The sequence below is a fragment of the Mus musculus genome, chromosome 19 (genome assembly GCF_000001635.26).
Source record: "Mus musculus strain C57BL/6J chromosome 19, GRCm38.p6 C57BL/6J".
NCBI classification, from domain to species: Eukaryota; Metazoa; Chordata; class Mammalia; order Rodentia; family Muridae; genus Mus; species Mus musculus.
Genome location: NC_000085.6, coordinates 17711084 through 17725998, shown reverse-complemented (window position 1 = coordinate 17725998; position 14915 = coordinate 17711084). Strand labels below are relative to the sequence as shown.

General features: G+C 41.3%; 1 protein-coding gene across 8 annotated transcripts in view; it reads left to right on the top strand.

The window, feature by feature from the left end:
* Pcsk5 (proprotein convertase subtilisin/kexin type 5) overlaps positions 1–14915 on the top strand; it is a 405399-nt gene that overhangs the window by 111714 nt on the left and 278770 nt on the right. For all 8 annotated transcript variants that reach the window (XR_386446.4, NM_001190483.2, XM_017318080.1 and 5 more), the window contains 2 exons: positions 11098–11241; positions 14008–14084. Coding sequence is in view for 7 of the 8 variants with exons in the window: in NM_001190483.2 (NP_001177412.1) it covers positions 11098–11241; positions 14008–14084 (221 nt within the window). In the remaining variant the exon portion in view is untranslated. The remainder of the gene's footprint in view (positions 1–11097; positions 11242–14007; positions 14085–14915) is intronic.

Below are 14915 nucleotides of genomic sequence, written 5' to 3'. Positions count from 1 at the left end.
ATGTGAAGGTCATGTGAAGGTCAAAGTTCTCATGAGGTCAGGCTTTGCACAATCATAAGGACAAGCTGCACGGGACAAAGCATCTTTTTCCAAAGGATCATATAAAGGATAATTGAAATACTTAATTGAAAAACATCAAACAATAATGAGTACTCTAAAGTAAACTCACACCTATTGCCTACACTTAGGAGGAGCAAGAACACACTTGATTCCAAGAACAATCCCTTGGTTTTGAAGAAACTGAGGTCATAAGACTCTTGTCTTGTTTTCTTGGAATGTTCTCATAAGCATTCAGAATTCTTCTCACATGACTCCATTCCTAGACTGGTATTCACACAATAGTATTCAATAGTTTGCTTTCTGTGGAATACATTGAACTACAGCAACTGTGTGGTTTCTAGGGCCAGCAACTAAATTGGTATGCTTTGTAAAACTGTAATATTTGATAGGTCCGATATAACAGTGAATTTTTAATGAATGATAATTTTCAGGGTAATTGAGATAAAATCCTGGTATAAATTGAAGAGAATTTGTATGTCCTTTAGAAGACCCTGCAGGTAACCCAGCTATAATAATCATATGTTAATAACAGAGCTGCACACATAGTATAGGAAATTCTACAAGTGTTTGTATAACTTAAAACTACTAGTTTAAATGTCCCTCAGGCCATCAGGGATCTGTCACCCCAGCAGATATCTATCTGTAACTTCATGGGTAGTCCCTAAGTGGGAGCAACACAACTGAGCCTACTCAACCCATACCACTGGAAATGGAAGCAATAGAGTTGTGTTTGCATATCTGGGCTTTAGAGTCAGAGTTCCTACAGTGTAAGAAAAAGAGTTGACATGGTGACCTTTGACTGTTGACCCTAACAATTTTCCTCTGCAGTAGTCAGCACAAAGAATTTGCTAAACCTATTTTTTGATCCATGAAAACTAGAGGACTAACTAGTTAAACCTGAGTTCATTGTACTAGAATTAAAAATAAATAAATAAATAAATAAATAAATAAAAAAGAATTGGGGAAGTAAACTGGTCAAGTGGATTGGTGGATAACAAAGTTGAATTCATGATTTGTCAGCATATAGTTAGGCTCATAAAGGCTTTTGACTGACTACCCTTCCTAGTCTAATTACTTGAGTTAAAAAAAAATCATAAGAACATTGGGGCTGGAGAGATGACTCTGTAGTTAAGAGCACTCACTGCTCTTGCACAGGACCTGGATTTAGTTCCCAGTACCGTATCAGGTACTGGGCCTCAGTTTGAAGGGATCTGATGCCTTCTGGCCTTCATGGACATTTGCATACATATGTGGCAGATAAATTCACACAGGCACAGATACTTACACATAAATTTTTTAAGTATGTAAATATTTTTAAATAGTAATATTGACATTGGTTATATTAGCCTATTTCCAGAGCTTCTGAATAATGATTTTTTGCAGATTTCCTGCAGAAATTAATATATATGAAGTAATAGCATGTTTGAGATCATGCAGATCCACAGACCTTCAGAATATTCAGAAAATTGAGTGTTTATACATCTAGAACATTTAGAGAATGGAACTTTTCTAAACAGCCTGGAAACACATTGTCTTCATTACTAGTCTACTGATGTGAAAAGACACCATGGCCAAGACAACTCTTAGAAAAGAAAGTCCTTAATGAAGGCCTTAATGAGAGAGGAGAGGGAGAGGGGGAGGGGGAGGGGGAAAGGGAGGGGAGGGGAGGGGAGGGGAGGGGAGGGGAGGGGAGGGGAGGGGAGGGGGAAAGGGAGAGGGAGGGGGAGAGGCCGACCAGAGGACAACCTCAGGAGTCATTTTCAACTAGGTTAGTCTAGCTAGCCAGCAAGCCCCAGGGCTGCACCTGTTTCTGACTTCCCGGTGCAGGCATAAGCAGCAGCTGCCACCATGCCTGATCTGTTTATGCAAGTTCTGAGGACCAGGCTGAGGTTCTTTTGCCTGCACTGCAAATGCTTTACCAGCTGACCTGTCTCCTTGGCCCTTGAGTGCTAGGTTTATGAAACAGAAATGATCAGAAACACTATTAATGTTTTGCACCAGAATTTTGATACTTTGTGTATTGAGTTAACCTTGGCTGTTTGTGTTCTGTTAGGATAGGTGAAGTGATGCTTAGTCTCTGAAAGGGGCAGGGGAGGGGGAGCTCCCACACTATCACCTGAGCATCCGTAAGTTCATGCAACTTTATTGCTTGGCGATTTCATCCTCTTCCTCACCTGTCCTCTCTCTGTCTTCTTTCCTTGTATGTTCCACTTCCGTGACTTGGTTTTCACCAACATGTCTATTAAAGCATCTTGTCTACTAAATGCCTTTGGTCCAATGAGTTGACTTAGAAGAGTGGCTTTTTATGTGTAGTAGTTTCCGAGGATGTTGGAAGGATGTGAAATCTTCAGTAAGAATTTGAGAAAAAAATAAACTGTAAATGTCATGTGTTTTTCTGTTTGTCTACCTCCTTATCTATTCAGTTACCTGCACATACAAGCATACACACATACATACATACATGCATGCATGAATACATACATACATACATACATACATACATGCATGCAAGAGATAATAGCCTTGTTGTCAAAACCTGAGTGGTCACAGGGTTGGGAGGATGGCATATAAGTGTATTTCATCGTTAAAAAATATTGTGTTCTCATCTGAATTACTATATCTGCCTATATTTTCCATAAAAGTGTTGATTCATGAGCTAATATAAAGACACTATGTCAGTAAAAATATTTAGGTATTTGCAAATGATCGTCGCATTTTCTTCTTCAATCTCAAAAGTGTCTCCAAGTTTGAGAACAAATGTTTTGCATATTTTTTATTCAAAACTCTTTTGTGACCCTGAAATTATAATGGTAGCAAACCAGCCGAGTTCTGAAGTCAGTTATCCATTCTTCTTGAAACCAGACTGTTTTCAACTCACTTTAGAGAAGGGGCAAGTGTGCTCCAGGTCTGTAACAAGACTTCTGAAACCCTGATGAATGAGGGGGAAGACAGGAGTCTCTCCATGGGGTCAGGCATTGAAGGGACAGAAAGAATAAAGTATAAGCATAATTTTATAAACAATGCAAATGAAGAGATTACATTTTAGAGAGAAACAATGGTTACTTTATGCTAATGCTCCCATTATTATTAAATAATGCAATCTCACTGCTTCAGAGAAGCATGTTTTTAAGTACCAGTGTGGGATTTGTTTCTTATCTTATAAGCTCCTAAGGAAAACATTTTAATTGATATCATCCCTAAATAAGCAATTTGCTAATTTACTAATTGTACTATTTGGCAAGAGAGTGGAATATTAAGAAGAAGTTCCCAGGAAGAAAGTCATGTGGTAAAACTGTTTCTCTTCAACTCAGGGTTTGCTAGATGACCTAAAAGGGAAGAGAGTATTCAGATGGAACTGCTTACCAAAAGCCAGTGCAGAGTCAAAGAATATCTGGTACCTTCATGCAATGTATTGTTCCCAAGAAACCAGAATTCTGCCTTTCTGAGCTGTCCTTCTAGACAGGCCTGGAGGGGGACAATGGCCTACCTGCCACCATGTCATAGTCTTCACTGGGAATGTTGAATGTTATTAGGAACACCATAGAATAATCAGCAGCCTTTTTGTATACTTGCTATGAAAATTTTAATCCCCTCTTATTACCTTGAGTCCCTGTGAGTCTTCACTGCAACATTTAATAAACAGGACCTTTTATGAGCCCATGTGCAGAAGATGAGTCCTAGAGATGTTTCTGTTTCTTCTATTGATTACCTGCATCATATGTCTTTACTATTGTCATTTATCTTCTCCTTATGCCCTCCTCTTTTTTTTCAAGTCTTGTCTCATGTAACCAAGGCTGCTTGCCTGCCTGCCTTCCTTCCTTCCTTCCTTCCTTCCTTCCTTCCTTCCTTCCTTCCTTCCTTCCTTCCTTCCTTCCTCCCTCCCTCCCTCCCTCCCTCCCTCCCTCCCTTCCTCTTCTTTATTAATTAGTTATCTTATCTATTTACATTTTAAATGCTGTCCCTTTTCCTGGTTTCCCCTTTGAAAACCCTTCATTCCATACCCCTCCCCTTTGCTTTTAAGAGAGTGCTCCCCCACCCACCCACCCACTTCAGCCTCACACCTAGCATCCTCCTGTGCTGGGGCAACAAGCCTTCACAAGGGCTTCCACTCCCATTGAGGCCAGATAAGGCAAGCTACATATGTTGCTGAAGTCATGTATACTCTTTGGTTGGTGGTTTAATCCCTGGGAGCTCTGGTGGTCTGTGTAGTTGACATTCTTGTTCTTTCTATGTGGTTGCAATCTCCTTCATCTCCTTCAGTTCTTCCCCTAACTCTTTCATTGAGGTCCCTGGGCTTAGTTCAATGGTTGGCTGTGAGTGTCTGCATCTGTCTTACTTAGACCCTGGTGGAGCCCCTCAGAGGACAGGCATACTAGGCTCTTGTCTGAAAACACTTCTTGACATCAGCAATAGTGTTAGGGTTTCATATCTTCAGATGGGATGGATCCCAAAGTGGGGCAATCTCTGGATGGTCTTTCCTTCTGTCTCTGCTCCATTTTTTGTCCCTGCATTTCCTTGGGACAGGAACAATTCTGGGTTAAAAATTTTGAGATGGGTAAATGGCCCCATCCCTCAACTGGCGACCATGTCTCTACACTGAAGGTGGTTTCTTCAGGTTCCATCTCCCCTCTGTTGGGTATTTCCGCTAATGTCATTCCCATTGCATCCTGGTGATCTTTCCCTTCCCTGGCATCTGCATCTGAGAATTTCTAATGCTTCCCCCCACCATCCCCTGCTACATATTTCTATTCATTCTCCTTACCCCCCAGACTTCTTTCTTGTCTCTTCCCATACCTGATCCTGCTTTCAAATTCAGTTTGTTGGCTTTTAATTCATGATCATCCTGCTTCTGTCCTCTGTGTACTGGAATGACAAGTAAGGGCTACTGCACATTTCTCTTTCTGTTTTTTATAATTGATTTCTATTTTCTATCATAATAGCCTTTGTACATGAATCAGTCTTCTCCAAAGAAATAAAATCAATATAAAAAATAGAATGTATGAGACAGGGTTTGGGAAAAGAAGTTATCATGAGGGATTGGCTCATATGGTCAGAGAGCCTGAAAGGTTCATGATATCAATAAGCTGGGAACCTAGAAAGGCCAGTGATGTAATTTCACTTGATCTGAAAACCTGAAAACCAGAAGTTCTGAGGATAGGACTCTCAGTCTATGTCTGATGGCTCAAGAACCAAGTGCCAATGTCCAAAGCCTGGAAAAGATGGATGTTCCAGTTCAGTCAGAAAATAGTGACTTTCCTATGATTTGTGTGTGTGTGTGTGTGTGTGTGTGTGTGTGTGTGTGTGTGTGTGTGTGTGTGTGTTGGAACCCTCTGTTGGATGATGCCCATTGTATAGGTGAGGACTGTGTTCTCTAATGCAGTGTATCTAATCAAATGCTAGTCTTCTATAGGATCATCATCACAGACACATCAGTCAGCAATAGTTACCAGCTCTTATGCATCTGTCAAACTGAAGCAACAATAACAACAAAATACCAGTTAATCATCATACTTTGTAAATGTCAATCTATGGTTTATTGAATATTTTTACAGTGAAATCAAGAGATTATAAAGGTATTAAACAACATTGGCTACAATTGACTTATAAAGCACTAGAAAGATAAAACATGTTATCAGAAAATACTGACATGAATGTTGGATTCTGAGCAGGAAACCATAGGCTCTTCATGGAGAGACTGTTTTTCAGGTCATACAGTGATCTTTGAGTTCTTTTTAGAATTACTGTATTTGGCACATGTAGTTCATCCATGGTCCATCCTCCACACTTTTAAGACCATCTCTTCTAGTGATCTTCATTAACCTGGTATGTGAGTTTTCCCCTTTCTGGACTGGCTTCCTTCCTTCAGACTGGCCCTGTCATGCATGTATTCATTTTTCATGTAATGAAGATTTTCTGAACACCTCTATTCTCTGAATACCTCTTCAATCTCACATCTTTCCACTTTTCTTATTTCCCATCTTCTTTCTTTTAACCTTTCTCCTCCAAAAGTCCGGGTTATTTTTAGATCAGAAACACTCAGCATCTCTCTGATTATTACATGTCTTTACAAAGCTCTAGAGATCTTCCGCAGTCTCCATCTGCTCTTTGGTGGGTCAGCTGGTATACAGGCTCCTTCAATGTCATTTCATTACGAGTTCCCTCACCCTTCGCACACCCTCCCATAACTAGAGATATCTTAAAAGTACTTAAGAAAACCACTAAAGCAACACAGTGTACCAATAACCACATCTGTGTCCTTTGAAGATCTTTCGATGTCTCACAGTGGTGTTTGGAGAGTTGCTCTCAGCTGTGTAACCTGGCTTTGATGCCAAAGAGTGACCACGACTCCTGAAACAGTGCACATTTCTGTGGCAGAGGGAACACACCAAACCTTTACACACAGAGAGATAACTGCACTTGCCAGTTCAGAGCATTCTCAAACACCACTAGTCTAAAACCAAACATGGCCTCCTCTTCTACTGGCATTTCTCCTTCTCAACTGGTACATGTGCATCATTACAACAGCTTTGCTGTGATTCCTATGGTCAAGTCCTTGAGGTTTAGTCTATGTTCTCAGACAAAGAAGCAGTTACAAAACATATCCTAAGCTATACAACTGGGAAGGACATAAGCCCTAGTTGTCTTTCACCTCATCATGTCTGTCTCTGACCCACCCATCACCAACACTGAAAATGGGAAACAGTCATTCAGGTCTTCCCAGCTGTCCCTGCCAGTGATACACTGCCCAATCAGGGTTGCCTATCCTGACTTCCCAAAAAGAGAAGAAAATCCTCCCATTGGGTTACAATAACCTATCCATCCTTTCCATTTTTTAAGCTAAGTTTTTCTTCTCTTAAATGCCAGCTCCTTGCCAGCAGGTCCAGGAGAGAGGAGAGAGGTCCCAGTACCGATGGAGTCTCTCTGGGGCTGTGTGGGATGGCGAGTGTTGACAGCCCAAAAGAAACACACCCAGGCCTGGAGTCTTGTCAAAGCAGAAACTCAGCTTTATGGCATCAGCCTCTCGATTATATAAGTTCAGAACATAGGGAGGGGGATTTTTGGCGGGGTAAGATGACATAGGAGGTGGGGAAGGGTGACGGAGTGTATAAGCTCATAATCTGAGGATGCTGTTTGTTAGTAGGCTCTTGTCTAGCATATACAGGCCCTTGATTCTACTCTTAGGACAGCAAAATAAAACCAAAGGTAATAAAGGTAATTCATGAGGAGGGTGAAGTAATCATTGTTCTATTGCTATGAGTAGACACTAAGACCAAGCCAACTATTATAAGACAACACATCTAATTGGGGACTTGCTTATAGATTCAGAGGTTTAGTCCATTATCATCATTGTGGGGAGCATGGTAACATGCAAACAGGTACTGGAGCAGTAGCTGAGAGCTACAGTTATTGAGAGAGAGAGAGAGAGAGAGAGAGAGAGAGAGAGAGACTGGCCTGGTATGGTATGGTATGGTAAAGCCCACCCCCAATTGCACACCTCTTTCAACAATGCCACACCTTCTAATCCTTCTGAAATAGTGCCATTCTCTGAGGACAAAGCATTCAGATATAGCCTATAGGAGAGATTCTTATTAAAACCATCAAAGACACTCTTACAATTAAGAGAAACTTAAAAATGAATGTGTTTTCCCTCCCATTTTCCTGAATAAATGATGATGAAGAAATAACAAATGTATATTTAGGTATATATATGGGGGTATAACCTGATTGTCCATTGTACATACCCTGCAATATATTGCTGAGGATACAAGAGCTTGTTTAGGTAAGAAAGTGATACACTTAGCTAGAGTTTCCCATGGATCTGTGGTGTATTTCCATTTCCTATGCTCATGGTTGTTTCTGAGAACTTAGTCAGCTGTGCATGGACAGCAATGGACTAGTATTATTCAGAGTGAAGACACATATGTGGCTGTAAACATTTAAACTGTGAACGCATGTGATTTCTCCAGTTCTAATATGTCCAAGTTTCTATTGGTCCCTTGGTGAGCTCCAGCCTGTGGGCACATGTACGTTGACACCAGTCTATGTACAAGGCTTTTGTTACAACAGAGATATCAATGCACTTGGCTACAAATATGCGAACTATGGCTGGTATGTGTGCTTTCATCCATGAGTGCTTCTTTAACATGGATACCTAGCAAGGAGATCTAGGTCAGTACTAAGACCACTTTCACCAGGCTCTTAGGAATTGATGAGGCTATTCTCATTTCATTGCTGGGTGACATCATTAATTTATATTCTCTTTGCTCTGAATATCTCAGGTATATGAGGCAATTATGTCAGTAAAATATCTGGAAACCTAGAATGCTGAAATAAATTAAAAATCAATGATTCTCATTGAGGTCTCAGGGCTCTGAACCTCACTCACAATATATTGTGTAAGAGGCCTCTGACTTATTACTTGTCTACCAGAAACAGTGTAGACTTCTGTTAACTCGTTCATCCTCATCATATTTTTACTATAAATATAATTTCATTTTGGTATTTGGATGATATGCCATGTTAAGATCATCAAATGAGTGTATCAGTTGCACAACTCCCAGCTACCACCAGTGACTCTGCAGTGGTGGATATAATAGATGCAAAATGCAGTACCAGATTGTTTAAAGTGATCCAAGTCGGGTTTGCCAGAAGCAGAGGTGGGAATGTTCCAAACGACGGTGGCTCACTCCACCACACATGTTTTCCATTGACGGCTGATGTTCTTCAGTTTTCCTAATTACAACTTCAGGCAGAGTCTATCCGCTCCAGGATGCTTATTCCATTTGTGGCTTGCCCGTACCCTGTGCATTTCCTTCCTTCAGCCCACATCTCGGCCACATTAACGTTTTCTCCGGTCACAATGCGTACCACAGGTGCTCACAGCAAGCTTGGGGGGAAAATAAAATGGACACTTGTTAACATTGCTTTGTGTTAAGTTAGAATATTTGGTGAGGAGAGGCTTACGAGCTTGGGTGGAAGGGGACAATTGGAAAGATGGGTATTTGCCAGCCTGCAGCACTTCTTTTTGCTATCATTTCTTTTAGCAAAAGTAATAACTGGCCAGACATGGCTGAAGAGGTTTGCAGGATGCATAATTATGCAGGATGCATAATTCTAATTTTAACTGGAAATACAGTTAAGGCTACTCTTTGATTCTGAGTCTATTGATTAAGCAGTGTTTATGAAATCTTAGCTTAGACTTCAGTTCATCAGTCAGTCAGGGAAACAAATGTACAAGCTTCGGCTGTGAGCAATACAACACAACACAAGCCAGTGAACATGAGTTGGAGCATTTAGAACACGTATGTGTGTGCATCTGCATGCCTGTGTTCCTAAGGATCTGGGAAGAAAAAAGAGGAGTGAGCTACAAGAGGGTCCAGAAATGTGCTCAAGAAACTGCAGGGAAGAAAGATGTTGGTATTTGGGTCAGTAGACCAGGGTAAACACTGGATGTCCAGGACCCAGGGTGGCCTTTTCCTCTTCTTCTGGCTTGCTATTCTCTGTGTCATTCTGTACAGCAGTCCCCACCTTTTCTCTCCATACCCTTCACCATATCACATTGCTAGCATTTGCTGCACCGAACAGGAAGCTAGTCTCTGTGCTCTTATTTATATCAAGTCCTCAACAGTCACGTCACCACCACACACCTTTTACTTTCTCAGGGACTGCAGTCTCCTTCTGACTGTGTCCCTAAAGCACTACACTCAGGATCACCACCAAAGAACTGAATCTCAGTCTCTCTCTCTCTCTCTCTCTCTCTCTCTCTCTCTCTCTCTCTCTCTCTCTCTCTCCCTCCCTCCTTCCCTCCCTCCCTCCCTCCCTCCCTCCCTCCCTCCTTCCCTCCCTCCCTCCCTCCTTCCCTCCCTCCCTCCCTCCTTCCCTCCCTCCTTCCCTCCCCCCTCCCTTTATAGCACAGTGAACACTCTCAGTTGTCTTATTTGCTCATTTTTCTGTTTTCTGTGGCCCTCCTCTAGGCTGAATACCTAACTCTAGGCTGGCTGAGTACCTAAGGCATTTTTTTTTTTTTGCAACCATACTGAATCTTCAGTAGGTGCCTCATACAATGTGTGTTAAATCCATCAGTGCCAGCGCGGTCTCTGTTATGTTTGGGGCAGAGAAAACTTGGCATTCCTTTCCATTTCCTATGCGTGGAGCTATTTGCTGAGAGGCCGGAGGAATGTAGTGAGTGGCGAATGGTGAGCAGGAGCTGGTGTTGCTATGACATTACACAGTCCCATGTCCCTTCGATTGTGCTTTTGCTGAGTCCTTTTTGCTGGAAAACAGCAACCCTCCAGAGTATTTCAAAGAGATAGGCTTGAAAGGAACAATTATGTGGGTTGAACCAACATTAGTAAATTATATCAGAGAAAGAGCTGCTGGCTCCATTCCTTTCCCAGTGTGTTTGGACACTGTAGATCTTGCAGAACAGAATTTCTGCACACAATGAGCCAGGATGTTATGTTTTCAGCCTGCCCCTTGAAGCTCCTGTATATACTTTACTAGACAGATTACATGACGTGGCTTGGTTGCCCTTCTCAAAACAGCACTGAATGAATCTGCCTACCCTTGTTAATTTAGTGAAAAGCATTTAGAGGACCTGTTGTTCGTCTCACAGGAACATACCTCTGGAGCCCGAGTCTGTCCCAGTTGTAGCTAGATTGGCTCGTAGGTGCCTGGGCAAGGCATGATAGAGGATATATTCTTCAGTTACCCTCTTGAGGTAGATAACGAAATGCCGAAATGGTTGTTTATAGTGCAAGGTTACAATAAATTATCCCTTTTTCTGTTGATATGTTGGATTTTTAAAGCCTATTTAATGGCACTCATACTGGTGCCCAGTAGTGACCAGTTAATATTTATCTGTGTTTCCTATATACCTTTTTTTTTGTGCCCTTTTGGTTACCACTCTGGGGATGAGTATTTTCCTTCTATCAGCCAGCAGACCAAATGTTCTTTATTCAATACAGTCTTCACAAGTGGGTAATTCTTCTATCTGCTCACTACTATTCAGTAATCTATGGCCCTCTCGTTCTTTAGCACTGCAGTGACAACACCCATCCTTGCCAGTCAGACATGAATATCGAAGGAGCCTGGAAGAGAGGCTACACGGGGAAGAATATCGTGGTGACTATCCTGGATGACGGCATCGAGAGAACCCACCCAGATCTGATGCAAAACTACGTGAGTGTTTGCTGTGGACACAAGTCCTCCCTCTTTGGAAGCAGGGCACTCCTGTGGGGATGGGCCAGGAGTGGGAGGGCTGCTGGCAAGTGTGGAGGGAGATATTGTGGGCCCTGTGCACTGTTCCTTCCTTATAAAATGTGAGCACTTATAGCACAGGGATCACAAGATAACATGTCTCTCTCTGATTCCTATGCCTTTGATGGGGTGGCCTTCAAAAGGAGAGCTGTTAGGCATCATAAACCCTGCTACCAACACCATCTATTACCAGTCACGCCCACTCTTTTCAATAATTCTGCCAGGCAACACATTGTCTTTTATGGAAAAGAGCAGACTGAGGACTTTTCTCCAGTTACTCTGCCATCTTTTTCTTCCCTATGCCTTCAGTTGTTTTTTTTTTTTTTTTCTTCAAAAAACCCAACATTTTTTTAAAAATGAAATTATAATATAATTATATTATGTACCCTTTCCCCTTCCTTCTGCAAACTTCCCAGGTAACCCTCCCTGCTCTCTTACAAAGCCATGGCCTCTTTTTTCACTGATTGTTGTTACATACATACAGGTATATGTATGTACATATATTTCTAAGATTACAAATACAGCCTGCTTAGTTTGTATGATGTTACTCAAACGTATGCTTTCAGTGCTTAGTGTTTAGTAACAGATAAGTAATTGGTGTCTTCTTCCCTAAGGGATACCATTCCTTAGAGCCTGTAGTTCTTTGTGTAGGGTTAAGGCCTGTGGACTTACCCAGTCTACGTTGGCATGTCTATTGTCCTTGTTCAGCTCCTTCTCAGGCAGCTATATTGACGAGAGTTTATGGGTGTAGCTTCTGACGTTACTAGGAGACACAGCATCACAGTAATCCCGATCAACTCCCTGATCCCCTGGCTCCTACAGTAGTTCTGCCTCCTCTGTTCCTATGTCGCCTGAACCCAACAAGTAGGAGTCATTCTGTAAATGTGCTCATTGAGGCTGGGCTGACATTGCAGCATTTTGATTGCTTGTGGTTTTCTGTAATGGTCTCTATCTGTTGCAAAGAGACCCACTTCTCATTTGCCTCCTAGTACTACATATCCATCTACCCCTTCCTTGAGAAGACACTGAAGATTCCTTTGGTACTGCTTTAAATGAGAGTCTGCGGTTAACCTCACCAAGCACATTCAGATAAAAGCATGCCTCTTTGCAGCATAGAACTTAAAGCCTCAACTCCTCAGATATAGGTGAAGTAGCTAAAGTCTGGAGATTGAAATCAGTTATCCTAAGTGAGATATGAGATCAAAACTCAGTGGTAGAAAGGATATCTGCCTTATCACATACCAGGAGGGCTCTCTGTGTATGCTTCTACCTGGTACATGCTGGGCTTCGTTAAGTGAAATTTGTATCTACGTAATCATGATGGCAGTTTTTGCCTCTGTTATGTTTTCATTTTGAAAGATATTCTATAGGATTCCCTGTTCAGTTATCCATGGAGCTGTTATTCCACTTTTTACTTGGTGGCTAGGAAAAACCTTCTCTATTATTCAGACTAAAGACTTGAACTCCTGTCTGATTCATTTCATGTCCAGATACATGATACTACAGAATAGTCTGTTTAGTGCCTGTGTTTCCTGTGAGTAAAACTGTTAAGGAGTCTTTGAGTCATTAATTCCAAAGTGCATCTAGCTCTGACAGCCACTAAGAGGGAGCAGGGCTCCTGTGTGCAGGAAACAGAACAACATTATGTGCATCATGTATTGTGCCTGACTCTACAAAATATTTCAAACTCTGTGGACTAAACTGTATTTTCAGAAACACAAGAATTTAGTAAAGACTGGAAGCAAAGATAATATTGGCTTTTATTAACATCAGACATAGGAACAATCATGAAGCACAGGGGAATTAATAATATTCTGGAATGGGCAAAGTGCAGGAATAAAAAAAAAATAAGTTATAGAAGTGACCCTGTGAGTTCTCTTTAGTATTCCAGAGCTTTTTTCCTAACCATTTTTGAAAGCAAACAAATAAATCCAACTCTGATTTCAGAGATTCTGTTTTCTCATTTTAAACTATAGCTTAGGACAGCTTTGCTCATCATTTGGGATGTTCTCAGGGCTGTAGGATAACAGTAGGAGTCTGACATGAAGGCTTCTATGGAATAGAAATTATGCCTGAAACAAGACTAATGTTGTGTAATATAGATCCCTGGAAACCTGATAGAATAAACATCTAATATCTTAGCTGGCTTGTCACTTATATGACAATAATTGGTTTTTTTTTCTGAGGAAAAAAATCACTAAAATATGATAAATATTCTTGCAAGCTCAGGGCAGCAAGTAAGGAGCAGATACACACACAGACATACACATACAGACACACACACACACACACACACATACATACATGTGTGTGTGTGTGTGTGTGTGTGTGTATATATATATATATATATATATATATATATATATATCCCTGCTTCTAGATATTAGGAAAGTGCTTAGAAAATGTGGAATTCAGGGCATCTCTGCAAGATAAGTATCTCAGAACTGGGTCACTCTGGATAAGAAGGGGGAAGTCCTTTGGTCTATACAGACTATATCACCTTAAAGGGATAATACAGCAGTGATTATTATTGAACCAGCAGTCTCTTCCTAGGGTGTCTGATGCTAGTGAACCATGAGTATATTCCTTAACCTAATTACTGTCTTGCAGCAGTGCGTTTCAGAATGCATGAGCTTGTGAGGTGTCTCTAACCACAGTCTGTTTCCCTTCTTCTCTTCACGGTCATAGGATGCTCTGGCAAGTTGCGATGTGAATGGGAATGACTTGGACCCGATGCCTCGTTATGATGCAAGCAATGAGAACAAGTAAGATTCAGAGGCGGGCTGGCATGTGGCTGACCGGGAGCTCTGCTCTCTGCTTATGCTGAGGGAAGTCATCTCTTCAAAACTCTTGGTAACAATGGTCTTTAAATCATAGCAGGAGAAACAGGTGTCTTTTTACTGAAGTTTCTAAGTAAGGAAGTGGAGTTGTGGATATAGGGAAAAGTAGCTGCTGGCAGAGCCCTGGGGGATGGCTCAGCATCTCCAGATCTTACAGATGGAAGTGAAGATTTTACTCCTGGGATCATTAGTCCATAACACATAGAGATAAGTGTGCTAAGGGGAACAAGACAAGAGTAATTCCCAAAGTTTCACTTACTGTTAAACCCAACATATATGTTTGGACATTGAAGTTACAGTCACAGATTGGGTTTTATAGCAAGGCACAATAGACCATTCAAAGCATTATTGCCAGTCGTGGGCTGCATTCTCTTTCCTATCCCACTTCCTAATGAAGAGACCCAGTATCTCTCCCCACTTAGTATGGGAGCTTTTAGTGACTACAAATGAAGATGAGGATCCACTGGATAGCAGAGTCCTTATCGTTCTTCAGTGGGTAAGTGGCAACAGTTTTTTGCTACCTGCAAAGACCATCAGCAGATATTCCTGGTCATTAAACACATTAGTGGATCTCTTCCTTCCTGTACTTTAAAGCTCTCCTGAGAAAACATTAACATTTAGAAAATTTTGTGTGACTTTTTCTTATCATGTTTGAGTTGTGGCTACAGAAATGCAGAGGACTGCTTTGTCCAAATATTACAATGCATTGTTTTTCTTTGTGGGAGATTTTCTTAGGTACCATTTGGTTAAGTAAGT